Source organism: Cynoglossus semilaevis, chromosome 20 (genome assembly GCF_000523025.1).
Source record: "Cynoglossus semilaevis isolate Cse_v1.0 chromosome 20, Cse_v1.0, whole genome shotgun sequence".
Lineage (NCBI taxonomy): Eukaryota > Metazoa > Chordata > Actinopteri > Pleuronectiformes > Cynoglossidae > Cynoglossus > Cynoglossus semilaevis.
In genome coordinates this window covers 6,389,418-6,415,613 of record NC_024326.1, presented here as the reverse complement: position 1 = coordinate 6,415,613, position 26,196 = coordinate 6,389,418, and the positions used below count along the sequence as shown (strand labels likewise).

The 26,196-nt window shown below is 39.4% G+C and overlaps 2 protein-coding genes and 1 long non-coding RNA gene across 3 annotated transcripts; all 3 read left to right on the top strand.

The window, feature by feature from the left end:
* Positions 1–553: 553 nt before the first annotated feature.
* On the top strand, positions 554–4,409 carry foxf2a (forkhead box F2a). The gene is made up of 2 exons (XM_008334294.3): positions 554–2,521; positions 3,965–4,409. Exons 1-2 carry the CDS (start codon positions 1,552–1,554, stop codon positions 4,135–4,137), a joined length of 1,143 nt encoding a protein of 380 aa, XP_008332516.1. The 5' UTR covers positions 554–1,551; the 3' UTR covers positions 4,138–4,409.
* Positions 4,410–6,202: 1,793 nt separating this feature from the next.
* LOC112486293 (uncharacterized) lies at positions 6,203–25,735 on the top strand. Its single transcript, XR_003048699.1, has 4 exons — positions 6,203–6,261; positions 6,341–6,427; positions 6,502–6,561; positions 22,409–25,735. It is a non-coding gene; the product is annotated as an uncharacterized LOC112486293 (long non-coding RNA).
* On the top strand, positions 9,029–11,497 carry foxc1a (forkhead box C1a). Its single transcript, XM_008334293.3, has one exon. It carries the CDS (start codon positions 9,543–9,545, stop codon positions 10,971–10,973), a length of 1,431 nt encoding a protein of 476 aa, XP_008332515.1. The 5' UTR covers positions 9,029–9,542; the 3' UTR covers positions 10,974–11,497.
* Positions 25,736–26,196: the final 461 nt, after the last annotated feature.

Below are 26,196 nucleotides of genomic sequence, written 5' to 3'. Positions count from 1 at the left end.
AACCATCTATCGCTTTCGAACAAAAATAAGCTCCATGGGAGCAGACAAAAGAAGTAGAAAGAAGAAACACAAAGTACACAATTCAGATAAATCAAATCAATTAATATAAAAAAACCGTAAAGTATTAATTTTTGTGTAATACCTCAACAACAATCAACAAATGAATCAATGTCTGTAATGGTCACTACTACTACTACTACTACCACTACCTCTATTGCAACTACTAATATTTCTACTACTATCAATATTATATTTATAACTACCACAGCTGCTACCTTAACTATTATAACTATTGATAATACAAATCTTCCACTATTTGTGTGACTAGTACTTCTGCTACTATTGTAGTACTATAACGACAACAGCTAACAACAACAACAACAACAACAACAACAATAATATACCATAATAATCATCTTTATATAAAACATGGATTATTGGATAAATGTGACACTTTAGGCATTGGACACAAATCAGTTTCATTATACAACAAGGATTATTATTAATAATAATGGTAATAATAATAATAATAATAAAGCAGAGGGCAGGCAGCTGTGTTTCCCCTGAACTGATCAGATTGAACCTCCGAACACGGTTCTTTTCCATTCACGAATCCCTGTTTGCAGCAGGTTGAATGCTTTGTGATAAACAGGCTAGACTCTATTCTGGCGTCACGGCTATTATAAAGTGTGATGACTTGCTCTAAATTGCCCTCTTGCACGAAGAAGCCATTATACAGTTACAAACGTCACAGGAACGTCATTAGAATATCACAGTGTCCAACTCCCTTTGTGGCCCTTTTCACGTTTTACAATCATTGCATTTCTCCAGGGATGTAATCCAGACCCCATGAGGTAAACTGACACTGGTGCACTGTGTGTGGTACACTGGCACGCTCTGATGAAAAAAGCATGCTTCCTCTCTCATGTCACAGCACTAACCCTGAACAGATCCCAAACAAAGCGGACTCCTCTTGTGCACCTTTGCAACCTGAAACCCCACTGTTACTTGTTGCATAAATGATACAAGAGCCGTGATTTATCTAAACTTGTCAAGTTGTCGTGCCAAATAATTGGCCTGACAAATGTGGACATATAGGTGTTTTGGAATGAGGGTCGGCCGGGGTAGGGGGGGAGGAGATTTGTCTTCTACTCCACTGTGCCGTGTCCGGCTCCTAGTCTGGATCCGGGCCAGATGGGGAGGGAGCAGTTCCTGGCGATTTCTTGGAGGGATTTGGGGGGATTGAGGGGCAGAGACAGAGATTTTAGAAATGATAGGTGGTCGAGTTGTGTTTGGCTGAGTGGATATGCGCAAGCAGAGACGAGGATCCTTGTTGCCCCCCCCCCTCTCATTTGGAGTTATTGCCAGCGATGGACAGAGGGAGGAAGGTGCAGCGGCTGGCATTTCAGGGTTATGAACGTGTGGAGCATTGCAAAGAGATCCTGATCTTTTTAAAAGGAAAACTTTAATAGCTCCTGACAGAGAAGAGTGAGTTGTCCAAGTGTTACAGAAACCTCACAGTGGTTGAATCCAAAAAACAAAGCCGCAACCATGACGACAGAGAGCTCCAACCAACATTTGGATCCATCCAACCCTTCACGCTCAGGCCAAACGCCCGGTGCTCTGAGCTCAGCTCTGCTGAGCGCGCAGCCAGTGATGGAGAACACACATTCTGCATCAGCTAAAGGCAAGAAGGGAAACATGGGCTTGAGGCGCCCAGAAAAGCCCCCGTACTCATACATTGCCCTGATTGTGATGGCAATCCAAAGCTCACCGACGAAAAGGCTGACGCTGAGCGAAATCTATCAGTTTTTACAGGCCCGCTTTCCCTTCTTTAGAGGCTCTTACCAGGGATGGAAGAACTCCGTCAGACACAACCTGTCTCTGAACGAGTGCTTCATCAAACTGCCCAAAGGACTGGGCAGACCCGGTAAAGGACACTACTGGACCATAGACCCCGGCAGTGAGTTCATGTTCGAGGAGGGCTCCTTTCGCCGCAGACCTCGTGGGTTCCGTAGGAAATGTCAAGCTTTAAAACCGATGTACAGAATGGTGAACGGTATCGGCTTCGGTGCGTCCATGCTGCCGCAGAACTTTGACTTCCAGTCCCCTCCTGGGTCACTGGGCTGTCACGGCAGTTACAACATCGAGTTAATGGGTAATCCAGTGCCAGGTGGTTTTGAGGGGCTCGGAGGGGGGCATCACGTCCCACACATGTCGTCAGGCACCGGGTCACCGTACATGGCTGCATGTCAGGCGGCCTCCAACACGGACTACTGCCCGGACAGCAACAGCAGCCCCCTGCAGACCTCTCCGGCGGTGGTGGGCTCTCTGGACTGTCAGTCGCCTTATGCAAATGCAGCCTCACACTGGGGTTCATCTGGTGTGGCCTCATACATGAAACAGCAGTCACTGGCTTCTAGCAGCCCCACTTCATCTGCTCTGCACACGGGGATGTCGTCGTACTCCCTGGACCAGGGATATCTGCACCATAATGGACGAGATTCCTCTGACATTCCAGGTAGAGCTCCACTGTTTCGTATAAGATTTCATTCCTTATATATAATTCATGTTTGCACCAGCAAAATAATCAAATATCAAATACGTGCACAATTTATAAACATATCTAACTCAAAATATTGCTCACTTGTATATGTAAACGCAAGTAAATAGGGCTACAAATGTCCCAAAATGACACACGTAAGTACAACAACACTAACACTTTAGCACTAAATGATAAAATATTAAAATTGACGAGAAACAAACTGTCCCGCAATATTTACCCCGACAAGCTGTGAAAACATCTGTAAAATGTTTGCTATGGCAACAAACCTTTTCATGAATTTCCATTTGTATTTAAAGGCTTAGAGGAATTCAAATTCCTCGTGATTTTGAATTATTCTGTAAAGTCATAAATAAATAATACATTAGAACAAATAAAACACAATCCTTATATTGTGTGTTTATGATAATTCAGTATCTGCTCCCGTGTTCCGTTATTTGTTATTTTTCCATGATTAGCCGTCTATTTGTTTTACTAATGAATTTATGGTAAATATTGATTTTATGTGAAGTGATTTTGTGTCATTTAATTGATCGTTTACTTTTATTTTTATTTAACGTGGGCTGCAGGAAGAGTAGCAACCAGTTGATGGAATCTAATTAGGATCTCGAATCGACAAACTTTATATAAGTCATTATATTTTAATTTTAAATTCCCAAGTTTGTATTTGTATCTGTATTTGATCCGTCCTTTTGTTCATCTTTGTACTTATAGGAAGACCGTCCTAAATACAGTGGAGACGCACAATAATCCAATTAAACAAATGTCTTAAATACAGTAACATTTCAGATATTTGATTAATTTAAGTAAAAGTGTAAAGCATTCATTGCAGATTAACAGAGGCCGTTTCTTAAATAAAGACTATTACCATAATAATTGAATATGTTTCCATTGTTCCACGTTTATGTGCAAATTCACGATTGAAATGTCATTATTTACTTAATTAAGGCCCAATAATCAAACAATGTGTTGTTATTACATTTTAAGTCAGTGACGTCATTAACAGTCAATCACTGTTGTATGTATTTGCCCCACCTGAGATATATAGAAAGATAAATAGACACAGAGCTAAATTACTAATAATAATTGAAATAAATCCGGTAATAAGTAAATAGAAAAGAACATAAGCGACACTGGAAATGGCGGTGGGATACAATCACAATAAAGACTATTTTAAAATAGGTCAATAGCGAATTATAATAAAAGGAACCAGGTGTTTCTTTAATTAGATTCACACATGATTTAAAATAATATCTTGATAAACAAACAAAAATTACATATTTTATCAACGTAAATCACTATATGCAATTGTAACTCTAAATAGTATTTCATTCTTTTTTGACAGTAAAAACAGAACGAGGTTATATATGTAGTTACTGATTTCTCTGTGTTTGTCCACAGTGGGACTTTCTCGATATTCCAGCCACCCAGCTTCTGTGTGTGACAGGAAGGACTTTGTCCTGAACCTGAACGGAATCTCTTCCCTTCATCCCAGCAGCGGAGGATCTTATTACCATCAGCTCCATCACCATCACCAGAGTGTGTGTCATGACGTCAAGCCACGTGTGATGTGACAGCGTGAAGATTAAAAACTGACCGGTGACCACGTGAAGGCTCGGTCGATGTCAGTGTTATTGCATTTTCCTGAGGACTGCGGACCTTATAAACGGTTTTTACTGAAACGTATGATATGAGGACTTGTTGTGACACTTCACTTGCACGACACATGCATAAGCAGTATTATCTTTCTTTTTTTTTTAAATGTATCTCTATCTTTATTCATGCACTTAATTGTTTTGTCCCGATGTTTTCTTAAAGATGTTACAAGTCATTAAAGAGATTTATTTTTGAAGGGCATTATCTTGGTGTCTAACATTATTATTATTATCATTATTATTATTATTATTATTATCATTATTATTATTATTATCCTCAAACGTTATTATAAAATATCAATTCTGCGTTGCTCATTTGTCAAGTTACCGATTGTAAAATCGGTTTACCGATCTTAAAGATATTCCCTTCAAGAAAACTGTGCTAGTTTTCAATCTTTTAGGTGTTTTTTAAAATATATTTTGCAACATAACTTTCATATTTCGTACTGTAAATACAAGTTGTATTATTTAAAAGCAAGCATTTGCGCCCTAAAAGTATGGTTCAGAGAAACACAATCTTTGAAACCTGCATGCTATAATGGTGTCTGCATTGTTGTTTTAAAATGAAAAATATTGTTTTAAAATATTTAACGTTCACTCAAATAACGGAAATAATTTATTTTAGCCCAAGTCGAACAACTTTGCTGAGGCATATTGTCTTTAACGAAACGTTACTGCCATCTTATGGACATGGCTCAGAATTTGGGTATTTTTATTGACAAAAAACTATTGATAGGTAATCAGTTGTGGCTGCAAATTATTGTCAACATTTATATTTTTTATTTTATTTTAAATGTTGCAGCATTGTGACGCTCTAGACGACTACCTATTGGGCTTACACCAAGTGCCAGATCTGACTTGGAGTCAAATCAACATTCCCTCAAGGGCTAGTTGTAAAAACACAAGTGCTCACATTTTCATTCATATTGATGAATACATCTCTGTACATATATATAAATGTACGTAAATACAAATTAACATAACGGAGGTTATTAGATGCATTTTTTTACAGTTGGAAGAAGACAATGTATGTGAAGGCAACAAACTGGGTCCGACTAATAATCAGGAGCTGCTAAAGAACATTTCTGACAGATGTGGAATTGCACATTATCAAATGACTGCACAGCCATCGCCAGCCGAGGTAGTATACAGTAAGAAAAAAAACAACAAAAAAAAAATCAACCTTGCATTAACACATACTTAGTATGACAACAACATAAAATCCCTACCCATACCAAGTAGTAAGGAGTGTTCCAGTACCATTGTTTTCAATACAGTTTTAATGTACTGGTCGTTTGTATAGAAAAAACAGTTTTAATGTACTGGTCGTTTGTATAGGAAACACATGTGGCTAATATTGTGACAGTGTGTACAATATACTGTCTGGATCTGAACAGTCACACACGACAAAAAGCCCAGCAACAGCAACATCTAGCGGTAAAGTAACACGTTACCTCTCATCGTCCCATACCTCACTGGTCCTGTTCAGCCATTCGGTTATCAACAAAACACAAGAGGTGTGTCTTTAATAGCAAATGCAAAAACACTATGAACACTTATTTCTGAGACAAGAAAAAACGAAGAAGGAGACCAAAAGACAATGAATAGATCCTAGACATCCAGACGGTGGTTAACAATAGGTGATTATTCTACACAAGTTACAAAATAATTGCGTGGTCGTCATTTAGCACATGTGCTTGACTGGTCTGCTGGTCGTCCAATTCTTTAATCCTGTTGAAAATGTGTAAAAACACACAAACAAACAAGAACAAAAACCCCTGTCGCATATTTTGAGAAATTTAGTAATGTGTCCCTTTATTATTATTATTATTTACTTTAAATGTCACCTATAAGGATGTCACGATCTCTCGATATCACATTATTTGCGTGAATAAGCGTTACGGTAAATTTTTAAGGGAACGGAACTATAATTGACGGAGCCAAAAAAACGTTACACAACACCTGCTCATTGCGGCGTTTGTTGCTTGGTTTCCGGTCCCCAGGAAGGAACACCTGCAAGTTGCAGAAGAGAAGCGTCCTGAGGTAGAAAAAATGGCAGAAAAAGTGTTATTCTCTATAAATGCATCATTAAATCAGCCGTGTGGGATTACTTTGGCTACAGAGGGAAATGACCAGGGTGTCGCGGTGGACGGCGGCGTGCCAGAAACACCGGCGGTACAACCCCCTGACTTTGTTCACCAAAATAAAGGTAAATGCATGTAAATACACAGTAACATTATACTGTTCGTATGTAAACATAGCATCAGGTGCATTTTTTTCCAGGTCGTCGGACAGTTTCAGAGTCCGTGTGCAGTGAACTGTAGATGAAAACGCCACTTATCTGTGAGTAAACGTTGGACTTGTCCATCTAAACTAAATTAAACTCAAACATATGGCATACATGAAAATTAATGACTTAATTTAAGAATTTCCTCTCGGGGATTGCTCTTACAGTATATACAAGTATTGTGTCATATATTTTTTAATGTTATTATATAATGCGTCTGATATTACTTTACATAAAGGTTGAAATCCTGCAGACTTTACCGTCTTTGAAAGTGCATGTGTAGCATTTTTTGTTTTTGTTTTATGGTTTAATCGTCGTATTTTTTTATTACCTGACTTTATTGCTATATATTTTAGGTATGTTGGCAACAACACATTCGTTGTGCTGTGAGATCAGTACCTTCTGCCTTTTCTGAACTTTAAATCACCGAGCGCTGGACCAATGTTGACCATGTGGTGGCAGCACGGTTTCATAAATGTTCTGCAGCCTCTGCACTCGATGTTGCTCGGCAGTAATGAATCACTTACAGTCTCTCTGAGTTTTCTGTGGTTGTCATTCGATAGGCCGCAGGTGCAAAAAAAGTCCCCCCACTGCTTTTAAGCATGGTAGTGTGATTTTTGGGTCTAAGTGTTAGGACATGCCTTTTGTTATTATTCATTCAAGTCGCTTTATTCTCAGGCATTCCATATCTTTAAATTAACATTACCTTCATTTTGGTTTACCCTTGTTTATTTACTTTTGTTCTAAAATGATATGCTAACCTGTAGGTACATGTTGGCTAAGTTTTATTTGACTTAATTGTGATATTCAACTTTAAAATATCTCCATTGTATTTCGGACAACTTCTAACGGCTTTGTTTACATGTTATCTGCCTGATTTTTAACCAGCAGCTATGCTTAACTTGGAATTTTGGTTGCTTACTTCTACAACACTGATATAAAACAAAAGAACAAATCAAGAAAGTACGAAAGACGTGCTGGACTTACATGCAAATGCGTTTATTGTTTTTCATCAATTTCGTCAGTTTATCATTTTAGTCATTGACAAATATTGTTTGAATTTCTCAAATCAGTTTACTTTGTATTGTAAACACCGACAATTCGATGGCCGCTAGAGGGAGCCACATCCAAAGTTTTTGATCTATTTTAATCTTTCGTCTATTTACTGTATGTATGTATCTATCTATGAAGTCAATACAACATCAACGTAATATAATAATAATAATGATAATAATAATATAATAATAATGATAATACAGATATAACTGTGAAAATAATTTTATTTACATGCTATTTGATGTATTTCAGGTTTGACAAAATAATATGCCTAGATATATAACAAAGTTGGTCGAAAGTCTTACTATTAAATATCGCTTTAAATATAATATAATCAGACTTTAAAGTATAATCCTACAAAATTAGAACAACACCAAAATGACAATGTCATTAAAAATAAATAAATAAAAACATATTTGGTTTATTGAATATGTAACACAGCTATTTCATTATAAAGCTTAAAAAAGAAAAAAGAAAAAACGGTTTCCTGAGGTTCTGTGTTATTCTGACGCGTATTCTTCCCTTCTCACTGCTCCGCCGTGCCTCACTAATAAACAGTTAAGGTGGACTGGGTGGGCAGGCCACGGTATTAAGTGGAAGGCCCGTTCTGAATTGTGTAAACAGCCCGAGGCGGTGGAAAAAGTTCATGCCCGGGTCCATGTAAGGAGAAACCGGCTCAGCACCAGGCCACTGCACGGACATTTAATTAAGACGACCTGCGGAGGATTACAGCAGTGCTGGAGTGTAATGTTGCCTCACAATCACCTATAACAATTTCATGCACAGTCGCCTCTGACAGCAATGAAAAACACCCAGAATTAGGCCTAAAAATGCCGTTCTGTTTTTAAACAGAATAAAATAATATTTTTAGCACTTTAAAAACCAGCACGAATATAACATATATGTGTATATATTTTTTTTAAATAAAGGCTTTAAAACACAGACCTATCGTCAATTTATTTTTGTCCACTTAACGAGATGATAAATGTTTTAGGGGCCACAGGTGACAACACATTTGATAGCTTTAGACATTTGGTTCCCGTCAGTAAAACGGTTTTAGTAAAAGACAAAGTCCATCACCTTTAGCACAAACCCTCTTTAATTTCCTTTTTAATGAGATCGCACTTCACCTTTGCCAGGACCCAAAAAAGAAAGGGTCTGTTCTGCTTTGATCTTAGTTCATCTGTTTGTCTGAGTCTGGGGTCTTTTTTTACTAAAAAGAAAACAAGTCATAGAGAAGAATAAACTGTGCGTAAAATCCACTATTTGGTTCCCCAAATTTTTTCATCCGAAATAACGGAGACACAAGCTTATTTAGTGAGCTGTTGGTTATAAAACTGAGGGATAAATAATTAATAATTCATATTAATTAAATAAAACAAATGTTACAGTTATTGTCATTTAAATGCTGCGGTTGTATTTTCTTTGGGTAACGCGTTTGTGGAGCGTTTGTTGAGGATAATTAGAGATCTGACGATTTTTAGCACTTGGTTCCGTGCATCTGTGATCAGATACATGTGAGTTGCTACGGCACGTCTGAAGTCTTGGCTGCAGTGGGGCAGGGAGTTACCGACACCTTCTCTCCTTTTACTAAAAGCACAGAGTGTGGCCAGGAGCTCGCTGCGCTCCCTGGCTCCCCATTGGACGGCCCGCGCACTTTCTGTGGGAGGAGCTCTAGTGGCAGCAAAAAGGAGCAAAGAATTTAACTGCGCAAAAAGTCCTGTGTGGTGACGGATGTCCAAAGTCCAGAAAGACTTTCAATGTGCGTTTGTTCCACAGACCTTCAGAGATGGGGACGGCTTAGACGCGTCGGAGTTCCAGTAACGCAGCACCCGTTTGAATCACTCTTTTCCTCTGTTACTGCTTCTAGTCAACAGTGAGGGACTGTGATTTCTGAGCGCCCCAGCCTTCAGAGGGAAGAGAAGTGGAGCTCCCTGTCTGCCGTTTTGGAAGCTATATATCGTCGGATCAGAGTGAAGACATGCAGGCTCGCTACTCCGTCTCCAGCCCCAACTCTCTGGGTGTTGTGCCCTACATCAGCAGCGACCCCAGCTATTACCGGGCCGCGGCCGGCGGGGGATACACTGGGATGCCAGCACCTATGAACATGTACTCTCATGCGGCACATGACCAGTATCCTGCCAGCATGGCCCGTGCGTATGGACCGTACACCCCGCAGCCTCAGCCGAAGGATATGGTCAAACCTCCCTACAGTTACATCGCGCTCATTACCATGGCTATCCAGAATTCTCCAGACAAGAAGGTCACCTTAAACGGGATATATCAGTTTATTATGGAGAGATTTCCGTTTTACAGAGATAACAAACAGGGCTGGCAGAACAGCATCAGGCACAATCTGTCTCTGAATGAGTGTTTTGTCAAAGTGCCCCGTGATGACAAAAAGCCTGGTAAAGGCAGCTACTGGACCCTGGACCCGGACTCTTACAATATGTTCGAAAATGGGAGCTTCTTGAGGAGGAGAAGACGGTTCAAGAAGAAGGACGCGCTGAGAGAGAAGGAGGAGCGGCAGCAGAAGGATCTGCAGCCCAGGCAGCAGCAAGGCCGGGAGCAGGAGCAGCCGGTGCAGGGCTCTCAGCCAGTCCGGATCCAGGATATTAAGACCGAGAACGGCACAGTCACGCCACCGCAGGCCGACTCGCCCACCCTGAGGACCGTGCCAAAAATCGAGAGCCCGGACAGCAGCAGCAGCATGTCCAGCGGGAGCCCTCACAGCATCCCCTCTAGCAGGTCCATCGGCATGGACAGCTCCGAGCACCACCAGCACCACAGCCAGGCCTCGACGCAGGGCTTCAGCGTCGACAACATCATGACCTCCCTTCGGGGGTCCCCACAGGGGTCCACAGAGCTCGCCCCCAGCCTAGGCGCCTCCACCCGGACAGGTATAACCCCGTCGTTGTCCCTTAACTATTCTCCAAGTCAGACATCTGTCTATAGCTCGCCGTGTAACCAAAACACCATCTCCACTACCTCCAACGCTACCTATCATTGTAACATGCAAGCCATGAGCTTGTACGCCGGGGACAGATCTGGCCACTTGGCCCCGAGCACCACCGTGGACGAAACGCTGCCAGATTATTCTGTCACGACCACCGCATCCTCCCTGAGCCACGTTAATCTTAATTCTGGCCAAGAGGGCCACCATGCCCACCAGGGGAGGCTGACCTCATGGTACCTCAACCAGGCCGGAGACCTGGGCCATCTGGGCGCAGCTTACCCTGCAGCAGCGCAGCAGCAGAACTTCCACTCTGTCCGTGAGATGTTTGAATCCCAACGAATTGGCTTGAATAACTCGCCGGTGAATGGGAATAACAGCTGTCAGATGTCATTCCCACCGAGCCAGTCCATCTATCGCACTTCGGGAGCTTTTGTATACGACTGCAGCAAATTCTGACCTTAAAAACAACAACAACAACAACAATAACAAAAGACAGGCCTGATATTTTTTCCTCACGGTGTATGAACTCTTCCAGTAGATTTCTGTCCCTGTCCAGGCCCAACCTCCTCGCTCGTCCTCACAATATGAACTAATACGAGACAGAAACAAAAACACAAACCAGAGACTTGATCTTGGTTTTTCTAAAGAACAGTGTTACTGCCAATAACACGTAAGTCTCTCTTTGCTTTTGTGCCTTCTTTGTGATATACTAAAGATATGCCAGTTTTCATGTGTCCGTGTAAATTGCATATAGTAATTTATTTCTAAAGTGTAGCCGGATATTATGGACCAAACACCAAAAAAGTGTTTCTAAATTGAACTGCCTTAATTGTCCGAAAAAATATGTTCCATTATAGTTAAAGTTAAAAAAGGGAACGTGTATATCGCCGTACTATTTCAAAGATTCTTCATTTGTTGAAAAGTATTTTTTTTCCTGAAGGATTTTGTTTTTGTTTGTTTAATAAATTTGTCAATTTAAGCGAGTTTAAGTTACGCCTGGTTTCTTGCAGACTTAAAACGGGCTGGTGATATTTTACACTCAGTCTGACCCGTGCTAACGTAACATAGAGGGCAAACAGGCCTCAGAATGAATCTGACCATAAAACATCGTGGGATTTAATTTAATTCTGAGATGTTTTAAATCATATAGAAAAAGGCTAAGATTATTTTTTAGGATAAAATATCTATGTTTTTGACGTTTTTTCTGATGTAGTTGCTCTGTTTTGGTGAAGAAAAAAAAACGCAGGGAAAGTTTTGACAGCATCTTTGTCCGCACGCCCTTTAAATGACAACGGTCAGGGAAACAGAACAACAGAAAAATAGTCAGCAGAAATGTTTTTTTTTTATTTGTACACATAATTTAAAAATAACTTTTTGGGACATGTCATTACAAGATGGAGGCAGAACAAACTGAGCTCCAGGCCCAGTCCTGGGAAACAGCACGCACCAGAACTCTCCTTTTGGATGAGGTTTTCTGTTTACTGTTTACATGCCAGTGCTTCCTCTATACCATACCACACATGCCAAAGAGGGTGCAGTTGTCACTGAGCTAGGATGGTTGAACACACAGAGCTCTGACACGACACACACACACACACACAAAGCTGAGCACTGGGCATCGAAAGGCGAAAGTGGGGAGAATTGTATTTATTTTTCCTCTAAATTTGTCAACGTCTGGTTCTACTGTAATCCTACAGCAGTCACTGTAAAACGAGCAGATTCAAACAAATTGGTTGCAGCCGACGTGACACAGATTTAATCTCGTTTAATCACATTCAGTGACAAATCATCAAACAGAGCTAAAATAAATACACATTAGTATTATTCAATCAGCAGGAGCCGCCTTCGTCTTACTTACCATTATGAATACTTACAAAGTCAATAATCAAATTTAAATAAACAATTTTGCTTCGTTACAGTTTTTACGTCAATTTATCATTTTATTACGATGTAGGTTTAGTTTTTTAGTTTTAATATTTATTTTTTCTTTGCGCATGTTTTGTAAGCAAATAATAATAATAATAATAATGGTGAGGTTTTTTTAAATAAAATAATACGGTTCGAGTATGAATCGCTGTAATTAATATCGTCATTTAAACGCACTACTAGTGTAGCAACAGTTACAATTGTCAATAGTCTACGTGTTCAATTAAGAACAGACTCCATGATTGAAAATTATTTTACCATAATTAATTTGTTATGTCAGAAATGACATAAAATCAAATTAATTTAACATGCCGGCCATTGTTTTTTTATTGACAAATGTAAGATTTTCTTTTCTCTTACGCTGATGGCCAACAAATAACACAGGCGACCACTGGCACCAGAACGTCATCTGTGTAAACTGTGACGTGAGGTTGTGATTCTGACCCCTTTTTATGACGTCATAAACAACATTTTGTGCAGTTTCGTACATGTTATGTAATTTTATAGAATAGTGCTATACTATAGCCTCTAGTAAAAAAAAAAAAGAAAGAAGCGGAGCTCTTATAGAACAATGTGAGAAGGAAGACAGCGATATATCAACAAATCAGAACAGAGCATGTAGGAATGTCAGACCATACAGTACGATCAAAAAACCCCAAAATATGTCTTGTCCAGGGCAGCAGCCAGTCCAGACCCTGCTTGCCAGCCCCGACTACAATCACAGGCCCATAAAAGTCATTAGATACTTTCCCAAGTAAAAGGCGCAATAAACAAACGGTCGTGTTAGTCAAAAGATTGATGGCGCCCTCACAGAATGGACCAGGTCAGGAAGGAATAAAATTCAATCAGAGAGCTGGAATCGTTTTTCATGAGACGGAAAAAGGCAGAGAGGGAGACGGGGGTCAATGAGGAGGATGTCGGCCAGGAGAGCACACCATCAACAATATAACAGGACATAGCAGAGCCACACAGAGAAGAAGGGGGGGGGGGGGGTAGTCTGATTAGAGTTTTATAACTGTAAATTAACGGTACAATTAAATGTGAACATAAACGTAGAATAGAAGCTGCTCAAAAAAAAACAAAAAAAAAAAAAACAATACACGCCTGCTGCTAGGACTGGGGAGCTGAAAACTACTTTATTTTATTATAATATAATATAGTATAATATAATATATGAAGAAAACTATATTGATGTAATTTGATGTAATTTAATATTCTACAAAATTACATGCTAAATAAACTACGCTATTCTAGGCTGGATTATATTATGTATTCTATTATATATCAAACTAAATTTGTAATAAACTGTACTGTACTAAAATATGCTGGAGTAGACTGGACTGGATCAAACTATAATATTTGTTATATACAGTATCATGACATACTAACCTTTACCTTACTGTACTATACTAGAGTCGCGCAGTAATGTAATATTATACTAGACTATAGTATAAGTATAGTATAAATATTGTATTTTATATTAATATATAATAAAATGTACAAAATTGTGTAATAATACAATATGTACTATACTTTGTTCATGTATACGAGTATTACATATATACACTGTACTATACTTTTCTATACAGTATATTGGGTCAAATTTATTTTCAAGCAGATTTACTTTGTCCATGTGATAGGATAGATGTGAGGCTCCTGTGACGACACGCTTGCATGTGATTGGACGGTGTCTGTGAAGGTTCTGATCCAAGATGCTTCTGCAGAACTGCCGAAGTTCTGGTGAAGCTACTAGGATCAAATGTCGGAACTGGACTTTAAGAGACCGAAGCATTCCCAGTTGTCGTGTTCTAAAACTTTTTTGAATTATAATATATTTATAAATATATGTGTGTGATCCCCGGTTCGTGTGATTCGGGCTCCTTGGTTCCCTGTTTTCGCCTGCACCGAGGCTCGACTCTCCTCTTTCCTCTAACGTTCCGCTACATTCCTGAAAATGCACAACTTCCCTTCAACTGCTTTGGGTCAAATAGCAAAGACAAACGCGCCTGTAGTGGAGTTCACCTTAATATTTAAACAAATCAAAAACTACACTATCAGATCCAACATTTATTATTTCTGTTTTGGTACGAAGGCTGCTTTGAATTCGGTTAAAGTGACTCAAATGTGGTTGTTTTTTGTTTTAAAATCCCGTGAACCAAACACTTATGGAGCTAAATATTATTTTAATCATCGGAACAATTCTATGGTTTTACAGGCAGCTAAATTTGACCTGAAGTGGGTGTAGCCAGTGTTTTTTGCCCTGGAGGTAAGTTGGAAGTTAAGGCCTTAAAAAAATTGATCGTCTCCCAGAACACGTGATTTATCTATTCTTTTCAGATGACATGGGCACAATGACGATTGAGTACAAAAATATAATTAATTGACAAAGACAGATGGCTTTGTTGTGTCAAAAGTTCTCTGGAAACTACAATCAGAGAAAACTTGACCTTCAAACTCCAGCTTTGACGATGTGCGGCTGTCGTCCATGAACGCAACAACCCGAAGGGCAAAAGTAACTGTGAAGTAACTATACTAGGGTAGTGATACGTTGAATACTGTGAATTTGTAGCAGTGCTTTTAGTTTCGAAATTAACAATTATGTAGTCGATTATGTAATTTACGTTTGCGATTTTGATTAAAACGCAGATTGGGTGTATGGGAAAATAAGAGGTCGTCATTTTCTTAATCCTTAATGTGGTGGATTCACACAGATGGTTCTGGGTCTGTGATGTCCACCTTTTATAAACAATCTATTAACCTGTCCTCGGACCATCCACACTGACCATAATGGACTAGGCGTAAAACGCGCAGCATCTGAGTCCAACCTTTTCCCAGAAGAAGTCTCGTGTGTTCAGTCCGCTTGTGGCAACTCATTCCATGTTCCGTTCATTTTAAATGGGGAGGGCAGAGAGGGGAAGAGAGAGTGGATGCACTGAAGCCTCCAGTGTGAGCAGTCTGTGTGTGCACCTGTATGGATCACTAACCAACTCAGCTCACTATGGAAAATGCTGGCTGACTTTTTTTTCTCCTCCTCCTCCTCCTCCTCCTTCTTCTTCTCCTGTGTTAAAAAGCTCCAAAACGCCATCTGCTTCTAATTAAATAGTCCATAGACGCAATTTCTGTCTGCGCTTCGGCCAAACGAGTGAAAGGTTGGAGGTCCAGCACTTGCCTCTCTCTCAGAGGGGAAAATAAGCGCTGCTTGCAGCCTGTCGTGCAGCGTGTCTCATTTTTAAGACAAATGATTATCGTCAAGTGAAATGATTCACTCGGTTTTGTCCAAAGAAGGAGCGTGGACGTGCGCAAACACGGGCTTCTCGGTGCGGCATCCCCGTCTGAGCAAAAGAAACGGATTGGCGCACACTAGCAGACCATGGCACGTTGGGATAATGGGGTACTGTGAATTCAGAGCTGAGAGGGAAACGGCCGACCTGCGAGTAACCCGGACGGCTGAAAAACGAACAGAGTTGCCTTCAAGGTTTACACAAAACCTGCTTCTCTGCAGCTCGGCCCTGCGGTTTCTAATTATAGCACCTATTTTACGCACGGAGGACGTCAGTGAATGTCGCAATTATAGCGGCAAGACATACACTATTTTTATTGTCAGGTAGTTTAATTTTATGATTATTGGCCATTTTTCTGGTCCACTTTACAACATTCTTTTTAATCCGAATATTCGGTGAGGAATAAAGCTTTAATTCCACCGCAGGTGTGGCTGATAAAGGTTAAAGCATGTGTTTATATATTATCTTTTGTTAAAAAAAACTTGGTATTTTTATGGACTTTTTATGACAAAAAGTGATATATTAAATCAATGCTCTTCATGGATAAAATTAATTCTTGTTAATTCGTATTTTCTCCTTCATGTCGATCATAAATAAAATATGACAGAACAAACAGTTCGAAAGGGACAATAGGATTTTGACTTTATGGCACATTCTGTGTTCTCCAAAGCGTGTGTGGAACAGTGTCAGCCAAGTCTGACTCTGTCGTTTGTGACATGGGAGGCCACTGCAGCTCCTGCTGTCTGTGCCACAGTAGCAGTTGTCTCTGTCTTTGTGGGTCACATGTCGTCCTAAAGGCAGCGACTTGGCCTTCAAAAAGCAAACCGACAATCCAAGACTGGCGCTGTCACAGCCTATAAACTGAAANNNACAAAATCTGATGTCCAAAATGCGGTCTGGGGAACCGACCCAGCCCGGCCAATAGTCAAATGAGGACCCTAAACTAAAAATGTTCTTATCTAAAACATAAATATATTTTATACTTTGTATCTGTTTGTTACAAATAAAGGAGGACTGTCCTATAAAGTGAAATGCTAAAAATGTTGTATGGTACCAAAAATAAAAATAAAATGACTGTAGTGATGCTTTTAATCTATTAAAACTATTGAATTACTGCAAAAAAATAATTCAACTAAAAAATAAAATGTACAAAAATTGACCCTAAAATGTTCCTAAGAATCTCTCAACAAATATATTAATATACATTTTGTTTCAATGAGCGTATGCAGCATTTGGAATAATCAGAAATGGACTCAAGTGTTAACGGATGTAGTTAGGATGCTTAAAAATAAATATTTTGGCTAGATGATTTCCCCAATTAAATCTCACCATCACAGTAATGCCACTTTGACAGATTGAAAAGGAAACTAACCAAAAAAATAAGAAAACGTGAATTAAAATATATTAAATAATTTTGATCCTTTTCATTATCATAATACGTGATTCTACAACCTCATTGTTTTTACTAGTCAGTATTTTTTTTACAAATGACCTGAAATGAATTTGTCTTAACATTAATTTATCCACTCAGTTTTTCTTGATAAAATCAAATGTGCACACGTTTAAATAAATCATCTAGATTTATTCATATTTTTTGGAGGTCTTCTGATTAAAAACTAACTGTTTATTATTTGCAACACTATGGTGAACTTCATTTTTAAGAGGACATGGCATTTTTGAATTCTGCAAAAATGCCATCAATCAGATTTATGTTGTCCAAAGTAATTTTTATTTATTTTTGCAAATGTTTAAGTTCCAAGACTTAAAGCTTTAGGCTGGAAATATGTCCCAAAGATTAATTTTTTTTTTCACAAAATATTGTAAACGCATACAAATTGCATTTTTAACCAGATATTGATTATTACACATTCTGTAGATTTGAGGGCATCATGTAAACAGAGTGAAAAAGAGGCTGATAATTACTGTTTTCTTTTAATGTTTGTAGTTCCTACAAAACAGAAAAGAGAATCCAGCAGAAGAGACAGTGTGAAATTGGTTTGCAGATATATTTCATGTTTTATTAATACAGAAGGGAGAAGTGGCTTCTCACTGTGGGTGGAACGCTGAGGAAAGCATACATGAAGTCAGATTTTATTAGAAAGATTTGCTGTTTTTGTAAGTGTTTGTGCAGAGACCCTGAAAAAAAAAACTATTAATTTTTGGCAGCCGTGTGTAGACGTGAGTGATTGTGCAATCACATAGAGACATTTTTGTTAATTTGGGCGACCACCAAAACCGTCTACTACCTCCTGACTTATTTCCCACAAATGGTCTTGTCACATCTTCCCCTGCCTCGACTCTGTCTCTTATTGTGAAGGTCACATGGCAGCGGGGAGTGTGTACTAAAAAAGGAGGCACAGCTCCGTGCTCTCTGGGAACACACTAATCCAATATTGTGCGGCTGATTTATTAAAAACAGATTCCACTGTTATTTCTTTGAGAGACACTGGAGATGAAAACATGTGATCACATGTTTGCTCTGTCAATCTGCAGAGGAGGTCAGCATGTCATGAAATTATCTGATGGAAAAGTGATGAAAATTCACTACTACTAGAGAAAATCCAAATGTCAACAATAACACATCCAGAAGGGAAAAAGTTGTATCACACTTTGCTTGTATTTCTCCCTGGGCTTTTGTAATGAAGAAGTGTCCAAACTTTTTTTTTTTTTAAGGCAGATCAGATTTTAAAATAACGTAGAAACACCCTGGTCAAGTTGATATTTCTTGTGTGATTTTCTCATTGAGTGCCAGACAAATGCACTGCATTTTGACAGATTTATTTAGAGCATTATATTTGTTAGTGTGTAACTTCTGATGTTATTGAACTCAACCGCCCAGGTTTGGACGGAGTTCTGCAAAACACTGCTGTCTTTCTATGCGGTCAGATAAGAAAAACATAAGAAATATTAAGAAAGCCCTCAGTTTTACCACTCATCTGAAAAAAGGGGTTTTTAGGAGTGAAATACAACCTTCACTTGTTGCTGAAAAAACACATGGTAATACTTGGTGTTAGCCTCAAATTTAATTTATTTAGAAATGCTCATGAAACCATGGTAATCCTGAAGGAAAAATATATATTCAAATTTTATTAGAAATCATCTAACGGGCCTCTGAGCCTTATATCACAGGATAGAAAATTGACAAAGGCTGTTAGGAATTATTTTCCTGATGGTAACCATGAAAATATAATATTGGTGTAGAAGTTGCGAACCTCTGTCAAAGCGTAATGACTGCAACCATTTCACTGAAGAAATGTACTGGTGAACAAACTCGAAGTAAAGCTCGTGTGATTGCTGTTAGCTCACAGGTTCGCTTCAAAATAACGGAAAGCTCTTAGAAATATAGCAGGCTAATGAACAAGAATAAAGAGAAAACTCTGTCCCATAATAGCCAAAGTAAAAAAAATGTAATATTTGATAAAAGTTTCCTGGGAATCCTTTCAATGTCTCGTAGACATATTTCAACGCAGCAAAAATCACTCTGTTAAGTTAATTTTCTGCCATGCCGGTAAATAAAAATGAAGAAGTCACAGGGCCATAAAACCAATCCAAGTGGCACGAGTGGTCCCCAGGCCAGACATTGGACATGCTTGCAGTAATTTTAACAGACTTGGTAAGTGACATTTACGTGACTGAGGGCCTGAGTTTATTTATTTTTTTTAAATCATTATCAACCTTACTTGGGCTGAAACAACATCCATTTGTTGTGCATTAATCTTTTCTGCAGGTCCATGACTGTATCTCCGCTTGCAGTCGTATTTTATAACAGCCAACGTAGCTGCAGTCGCTCTGCTCCGTGTTCCTCCTACAGAGAATCATCAGTCCCCTACAGACACAGTAGCAGGGATTTACCACACACCAGGGTTGGAAATTCTCTCTCTTTAACAAGGGATTTTATTTGCCTCTGTAAAAGAATTTCAGGCGTATTTTATTATTATTTCCAAGTTACTAGATAATTTTTACACAACATTGCGTCAAAGAATTTCCCCGATAGTTGGCAACTTGGTAGTAATGAGTGAACTGAGTTAGCATGTATTTTCTTAAACAATGGAATACCGTCTGGTATGAGTGTATAGATGCTGTGATATAAAAATATATTTTCTACATAAATAGACATATAAAGTTCTATTTCTATTTTTTTAAAGCAATCGTTATGATTATCTTTTCCTATTTTTGGCAAACATTTGCATATTTTTATTTTTTATTTAGATTTTTTTTGTGAATTCTTGAGCTTTGTTTTACATTTTCCTGTGATACATATTATCTATTTCTAATGGGGCTATTTCTTACTTACCTTGCAGTTTTTGTAGCAACTACCTTTAAGGCTACTTTGTTTTGATTAGTTTTTTTTTGTTTGTTTGTTTGTTTAAAAGAGCATCATTTAAGTGTTTTGTGTTATTGAAGCTTTGCAGGACATTTTCTTTCACAAAAGTGAACTATTTATTTTATACAAGGACAACAAAATCATTTTAAAAAAATTAAAAATAAATAAATAAACAACAGTGTATGGTCTAACAGATCAGTCAACAGAGATTTGCTGAATCCCGTGACCTTTAAAATGACCTTACACTTTGCTATGAGAGTTAACGTGACCAAAATGCAAACAAAAAAAAAGAAAAGAAAATTCAAACCGATTTTATTACGTATGTATTATGACAGACACGCTTCCAAACAAACAAACACTAAAACAAAAACAACAGCACGCTGCTGATCACGGCATTTTCACTGACCTAAAATTAATATCAAATGTCCACAGTCTGTGGTAGTGTCAAAGGACAAGCTGACCCCTGACCTCTGTAAGGAAAACCCTTCCTTCTGACAGCCCATTGTTTACTCTCAGGCCAGTTAACTCATTTTCTCTAAGCCGTCCATTCTCCAGTGCCGTGCTTGGCTGCATTGTTGCGTTGAAAGCGAGTTCCAAAATCACAGATGTGAGTCTGTGGAATGCTCCAAAAAGGGAAGTTAGTTTAACTTAATCTGTAAACATCAATGAAGAAGTAAAAGGTCACCGTGGAGGTAGTGACAGACTCCTGAAGCGATTTTGAAGCTTTTGCAATTATAGACTTTAAATCAAACGGTGCTTCAATCTGACTTTTAGAGCTGCTGAGCTCAGAATCTTCTGAGAAATATACTTTTACTTCATATCAGCTGCTCTTTGTGTGTTTTCTGTGAGGTGTGCAGGTGTGAGGCCTTCTCTGTCTGGCGAGAGGCATCCAGATGGTGTTTGTGCCTGATGGCGAGCAGCAGCGATACAGCGGTGGTTCCTTTCACAGATCAGTACTCGTATCTCTGTTCCATCTCCAGCCTCTCTCTGCTCATATAAACATCCCCAGTGCTGGGGCCTCTGATGTTTCAGCCATTGTGTTTACAGTGAGAAGTCAGGCAAATACATGAACTTTACGACAAAGGGAACACAGATTACCAATGGACACAGAAGGAAAGTTAGGAATTTGAATTAGTTCTGGTAAAAAGAAAATCTAGATTTCTGTTGAAATCTTGTTCTACTTCTTGTTAACGTTGTATTACTTTTTATTATCGCATGTCAGTGGCAATAAGTTCCTAGGAGCTGATGAAAATAATGTTAACATTTTATCCTTTGGGGGTTTTCGTACACTCATACACTCACACACGTGTACAATTTGATCTGTACACCAGTGTACAACAGTAGGAGACATGTTCAGTTACACTGATTCAGCAGAGACATGCAGGAAAAAACGTCACGTTTCAGCACTCGGGGCCTGTGGCAACGGAAAATGAAGAGCTGACGAGGAATGTGTTGCACACGTCAATGCTAAGCCTCAGCTCTTTGTCATTCTGTGAAAAGGGTTAAATTATCTCTGGTCTTTAAATAAAAGAAAATGAAACATTGTGTTAGACTCTTTAGAATTTTCCAAATCCTACTGGGATCGTTTTCAAATAATGCAATAAAAACTACAAGCACCAGGGACGTTTTGGTAACAGGGAAAAAGAAAACAAAAGGCAAATATTTCTAATGTTAAATGTTTTGAATGGGAAATCCAATTTTGTTTGAAAAAATAAACAAAGGTAGAAGCTGATTCCTGAAACTCAGTTCGGAAGTTTGGACACAGGGAAAGTCACAGGTTTGAGTGCGAGGACTGCGTCCGCAGAAAACATAAGGAGTTAAGGACTTGTTATTCAGTCATTCATATTGAAAAAAAGACACAGGGAAGTCTGTGTGCCACATGTGGAAACTGCTGCTGAATGTGCATGACCTTGGATGCATGCTAGTGTCTAAAACAGAACAGAAACTTTTCTGTAGCCTGAATTATTCACAGTTTTTAAGCCGTTTGAATTCTTTTGTTGCAGAAAATACTCTAACTTTTCTACGTCCTACAACTTTGAGATCAAAGTGCAGACCTAGTGACTGTCTCCTGAGCTGCAACGTTTTTCAGATCTAGTGAGGAGAAAGTCCCCTGAAGATCAAAGCGGCAGACAGAGAAAGTCATTTAACCTTATCTTAATTGAGCTGCAATTTCAATAATGATCTTACACTTTGGGACCGAGGAGGAGAGAATCAGCTGCGGGCTGCAGATACGAGAGGCTGGCTTCCCTGCTCCATGCTCCACTGCTCTACTCCGCTCTTGTCTAATCTCAGCTCCAGACATGTCATTGGCTGGTGATTTATGATGACCTAATGTTTTGTTTACTTCATGCTCATAACAGGCGGCCGGATTGCACAGGGCATGCCGTATGCGGAAACATGAAAGTGCTGGGCCTGCTCGCGGGGCGGGCTGGACTCCACTGGCAGTTTACAGAAATGAATAGCTGTGTACTCCGGTCACCTCCACACAGCACCTCCTGCAAATTGGGGAGCAGGGTTGTGGGCCGCTCCAAAGTTCACAGAAGTCCCAGGCTGTGTCTCATTGGCTGTCGGGAGGCAATCATCAATCTTCAGCGTGGAGGTTACACACTTGATTTAACCTCTGGAAAAACACATTGACCCCTGTTCACGCACTTTCTCAATAATTGACTTGCTTTTGCCAGGGGAGGACAAAACATAGGAGGTCTGGTCTGGCAACTGCTAGACAGTCAGGTCTGGATTCCAGTGTGGGCCACATTTAAATGTCTTGGACTGAACCTCGGCTGGTGTTTTCATGGTGTTTGGCAGAGGCATTGAGAAGGACTCTCTCTGTCTCGGGTGTATACAGAAAATGTATCCTAAGAAAAATAAACACAGGAGCCGTGTGTGTGTGATTTAAATGATAGGATCATGCAACAATGTAATAGGGGCTTCCTTTGTTGGCAGGACGTATGTGAGCATTTCTGAGATTACATACATGCTTTATATGTCTACACCTTGTCTTTTTCTCTCCGCAAATCTCATCCTGCGCGTACGTGATCCGGACGCAGAGACTTGAAAATCTTGTCTGAGAAATATTTGTGGCCTGATGTATGTTAGTTGAAGTCAGGTCAGGGAGACAAAAGGAGCCATAGAGCACCTGGATCTGTATCTCCACCCACTGAGGGATAACAGACAGGCGGTACCTCCTAATCCACAGAGATTAAGATGGGCGAAAGCTGTGAAGGCAGTTGGGATTTAAAAAAATGCATAAGTTATTGCCTTTTCACCTGAAATGAAAGTATGACTATGAGTTAACACATGACACAAATCACGGGTGAAGGAAAAATGTTCAAGAAATAATTCAATAAATCAAATATTTCAAGTAAAAATGTGTTCTCAGACGGTATTATTTAAAGTTAAAGGCTATTTTTAAACACATCAATTTATTCTACTTTGCATTTTACAACTTATGTATTTATTCAGTCATAGCAATTGGAGAAGAAGAGACTGAAGAGACTCCTTTAAAATGTACTGAAAGTGGCTATTGACAATGGTCACAGGCACTAAGACTAAGACAGACAAAAATACAACAATAAACCATGGAGGTGTTGCCTTAATTTGTAAAAGAAAGGGAGAGGAATTTAACCCAAAGAAGAGCATCCTCACAGTGAAACATGGAAGTGGGAGGAGAGAAATATTATGTAAGAAGAAAAAATCTAGATGGTGATTATTCATGCTAATACAAATATGTTTTGTAGACACAACATTCTGCACAGTAACGACAACAACAAGTCTGAGTTTGCTAACGTTATGTTCCTGCTACAGTTCTTTCGTGTGTTTCTATTGTTTCCAACACTTCCCAGTGGTCATGTCTGTGAGCAAATGAGATGTAGATTTCAACAGTATAAATGCCGTTGTCCTTCCCAGTCTGTCCATTCAGAATCCAACTTGAAAAGCCCATCAGATAGGCATTTCCTCCTTCTGCACCAGCAACCAGAGTAGGCGACTGCTACATTCTTATCTTATCAGCAGCAATAATCTCTCTCAACTTGTCATGCCCAAACAGGGAGAAACACAGTCATAACGCAAAGGGCATTTAACTTCTACCTCTGTCACATATAATTGCTCACACTGAAACCACTACCAAGCTTCCTCAGTCATCGCCTCAGATCGAAGGCTGGCTTTTTGTCAAACGAAAGAACGCTGGGGAAAATCTCTCCTGGTCTTAATACTCCCACAGCTTTCCTCTCTGCTGGCACAGTGACATGAGTGATAAGAGCGGTGGAGCAAACCGCTCAGTCTGGGTCTGTACAGGAAGAGCGAGGGAATCAGTAGTGTTGTCCATCAACGACAACTCTGCTGCCGTCAGAGCCCAGAACAATGGCAACAGACTCCCCTGGCACTGGAGAAACTTAGTCAGCCCACACTGACGGAGGAGATAGAGTGAGCGGGAAAATGGAAGAAAGTAATCCAAAAATTACACACACTGACAGGCACGTGGACGCGGGCAGATTCAAAATCACCTCAGACCTCTCTGGACTTCAACGTCCATATCTCATATGAGATTACAAACCAAACATGAGGAATGTTGACCCTTTACAGGCCTGTGACTCAAATGGCTTCTAGTGAAACATAACGTCACTGAACAAGATATGGTGTAAAGTAATAATAAGGAGGGTTGTGGGATAGATTCCTGACTTTTCTATCAGTAGGTAGATGCCAAAGTAAAGTGCTTTGAGTCGTGTAGAAAAGCACTATATACTAGTAAGTACTAAGTACATACCATTTAAACTATGGCAAATATTAACAGTCCACATGAATGAACTGAATATATTAATCATATTTGAATACTATTGAATACTAAGACAAAAGTTGACCTGTGTTTATGTATGTCTATCTAAGTAAAAAATATATATTTTCCCAATATTTAGTAGATGGTCATGGCGTCCAAATACCCGGGGTGTAGAAGCTGTGTAAAAGTTTGTCTTGCATTTATGTCAACTCAACTCACCTCTAATTGAAAGGCCTTAGAACTAGTTCTTCCTGTGATTACTGTAAATCCAGGGAACTTACAAACTAATTTAATTATAACTCATTTGGCTCTTACAAGTGTTTTTGAGAATCCAGCACGTGTTGAATGTCATGAGAAGACGAGTGGATGCCAGACGTTGGATGTTCCAGCTCTCAGAGCCACACTGAGTTGTTAATTATTGATTTGACATTGACATTATTATATAGGCAGAAACATAAGACCAACACAAGAAGGAAGAGGAAGAATTTAAGACTTAGAACCATTCCAGGAACTTGTTTTGAAGTAAGGATATGTTTGCACCTACGCAGTGGAGACAAACATACACACACCCATACACACATGCCGTCTGTCGTGAATAGGGCAGAGTGAGTACATCCTACAGAGCACACTTGCTGGAGGGGAAGTCGGGTCTTGAGGCTGTTTTATGACATCAGCACAGCAGAGCGACACCATTTATCACCGGCCACTGAACATGGAGACATTCATAACATCCTGACAGGAAAATCTTGTGGAAAATAATCACTCGAGCTTTGATAACAACTTGGCTCCTTCTTGTGGTCTTCATTTGGATCCTGGACAATTATGCGTATCCTTTAATCATTATTCAAAAATTCACTTTTTATCATCTTTTTTTTTTCTCCACAGTCTTGATAAAACCTACATTTGTAATGCTTGATTTAAAATCCCCCCCAAAAAATCAGTACGATTGACTTGGTCAGGACAAAACGTCAAAATGCTCTTTATTTAATTAAGATCACATATCAGCATGTGTGGAAAGACAACTGTCATTCTGATTATATTTCATGGCACACACTCAACAGAAGATAAAGAAGATGACCGGATCTTTCCAAGGCACGCATTCATTTGGGACCTGGCGTTATTCAAGCCTTTCCCGTTAAGGCAGAGCATGGAGTCCTTTGCAGGTCTTTGTAAACGACCTGCTCTCACATTTGGCCGTCCTTTTGTGCCAAGGTGAGAGTCGATCTTTTGTCATATGCCAGAGGAGCATGGACAGCAGCCAAGCCTGTCCGTGGGTCTTCCTATTTTGACACCCTAAAGCACCTGCCCTCACTGAAGCATGGTAGGACCTGTCACGGAGAGAACAATAGAGAAAGGGCCTCTTTCCAGCCACTCCTT

What these genes read in the sequence shown, in the direction of transcription:
- foxf2a (XM_008334294.3), top strand. Translation starts at nt 1,552, where the DNA reads ATGACGACAGAGAGCTCCAACCAACATTTGGATCCATCCAACCCTTCA. An exon ending in AGATTCCTCTGACATTCCAG is followed by an intron (nt 2,522 to 3,964) that starts GTAGAGCTCCAC and finishes GTTTGTCCACAG; the next exon opens with TGGGACTTTCTCGATATTCC.
- foxc1a (XM_008334293.3), top strand. Translation starts at nt 9,543, where the DNA reads ATGCAGGCTCGCTACTCCGTCTCCAGCCCCAACTCTCTGGGTGTTGTG.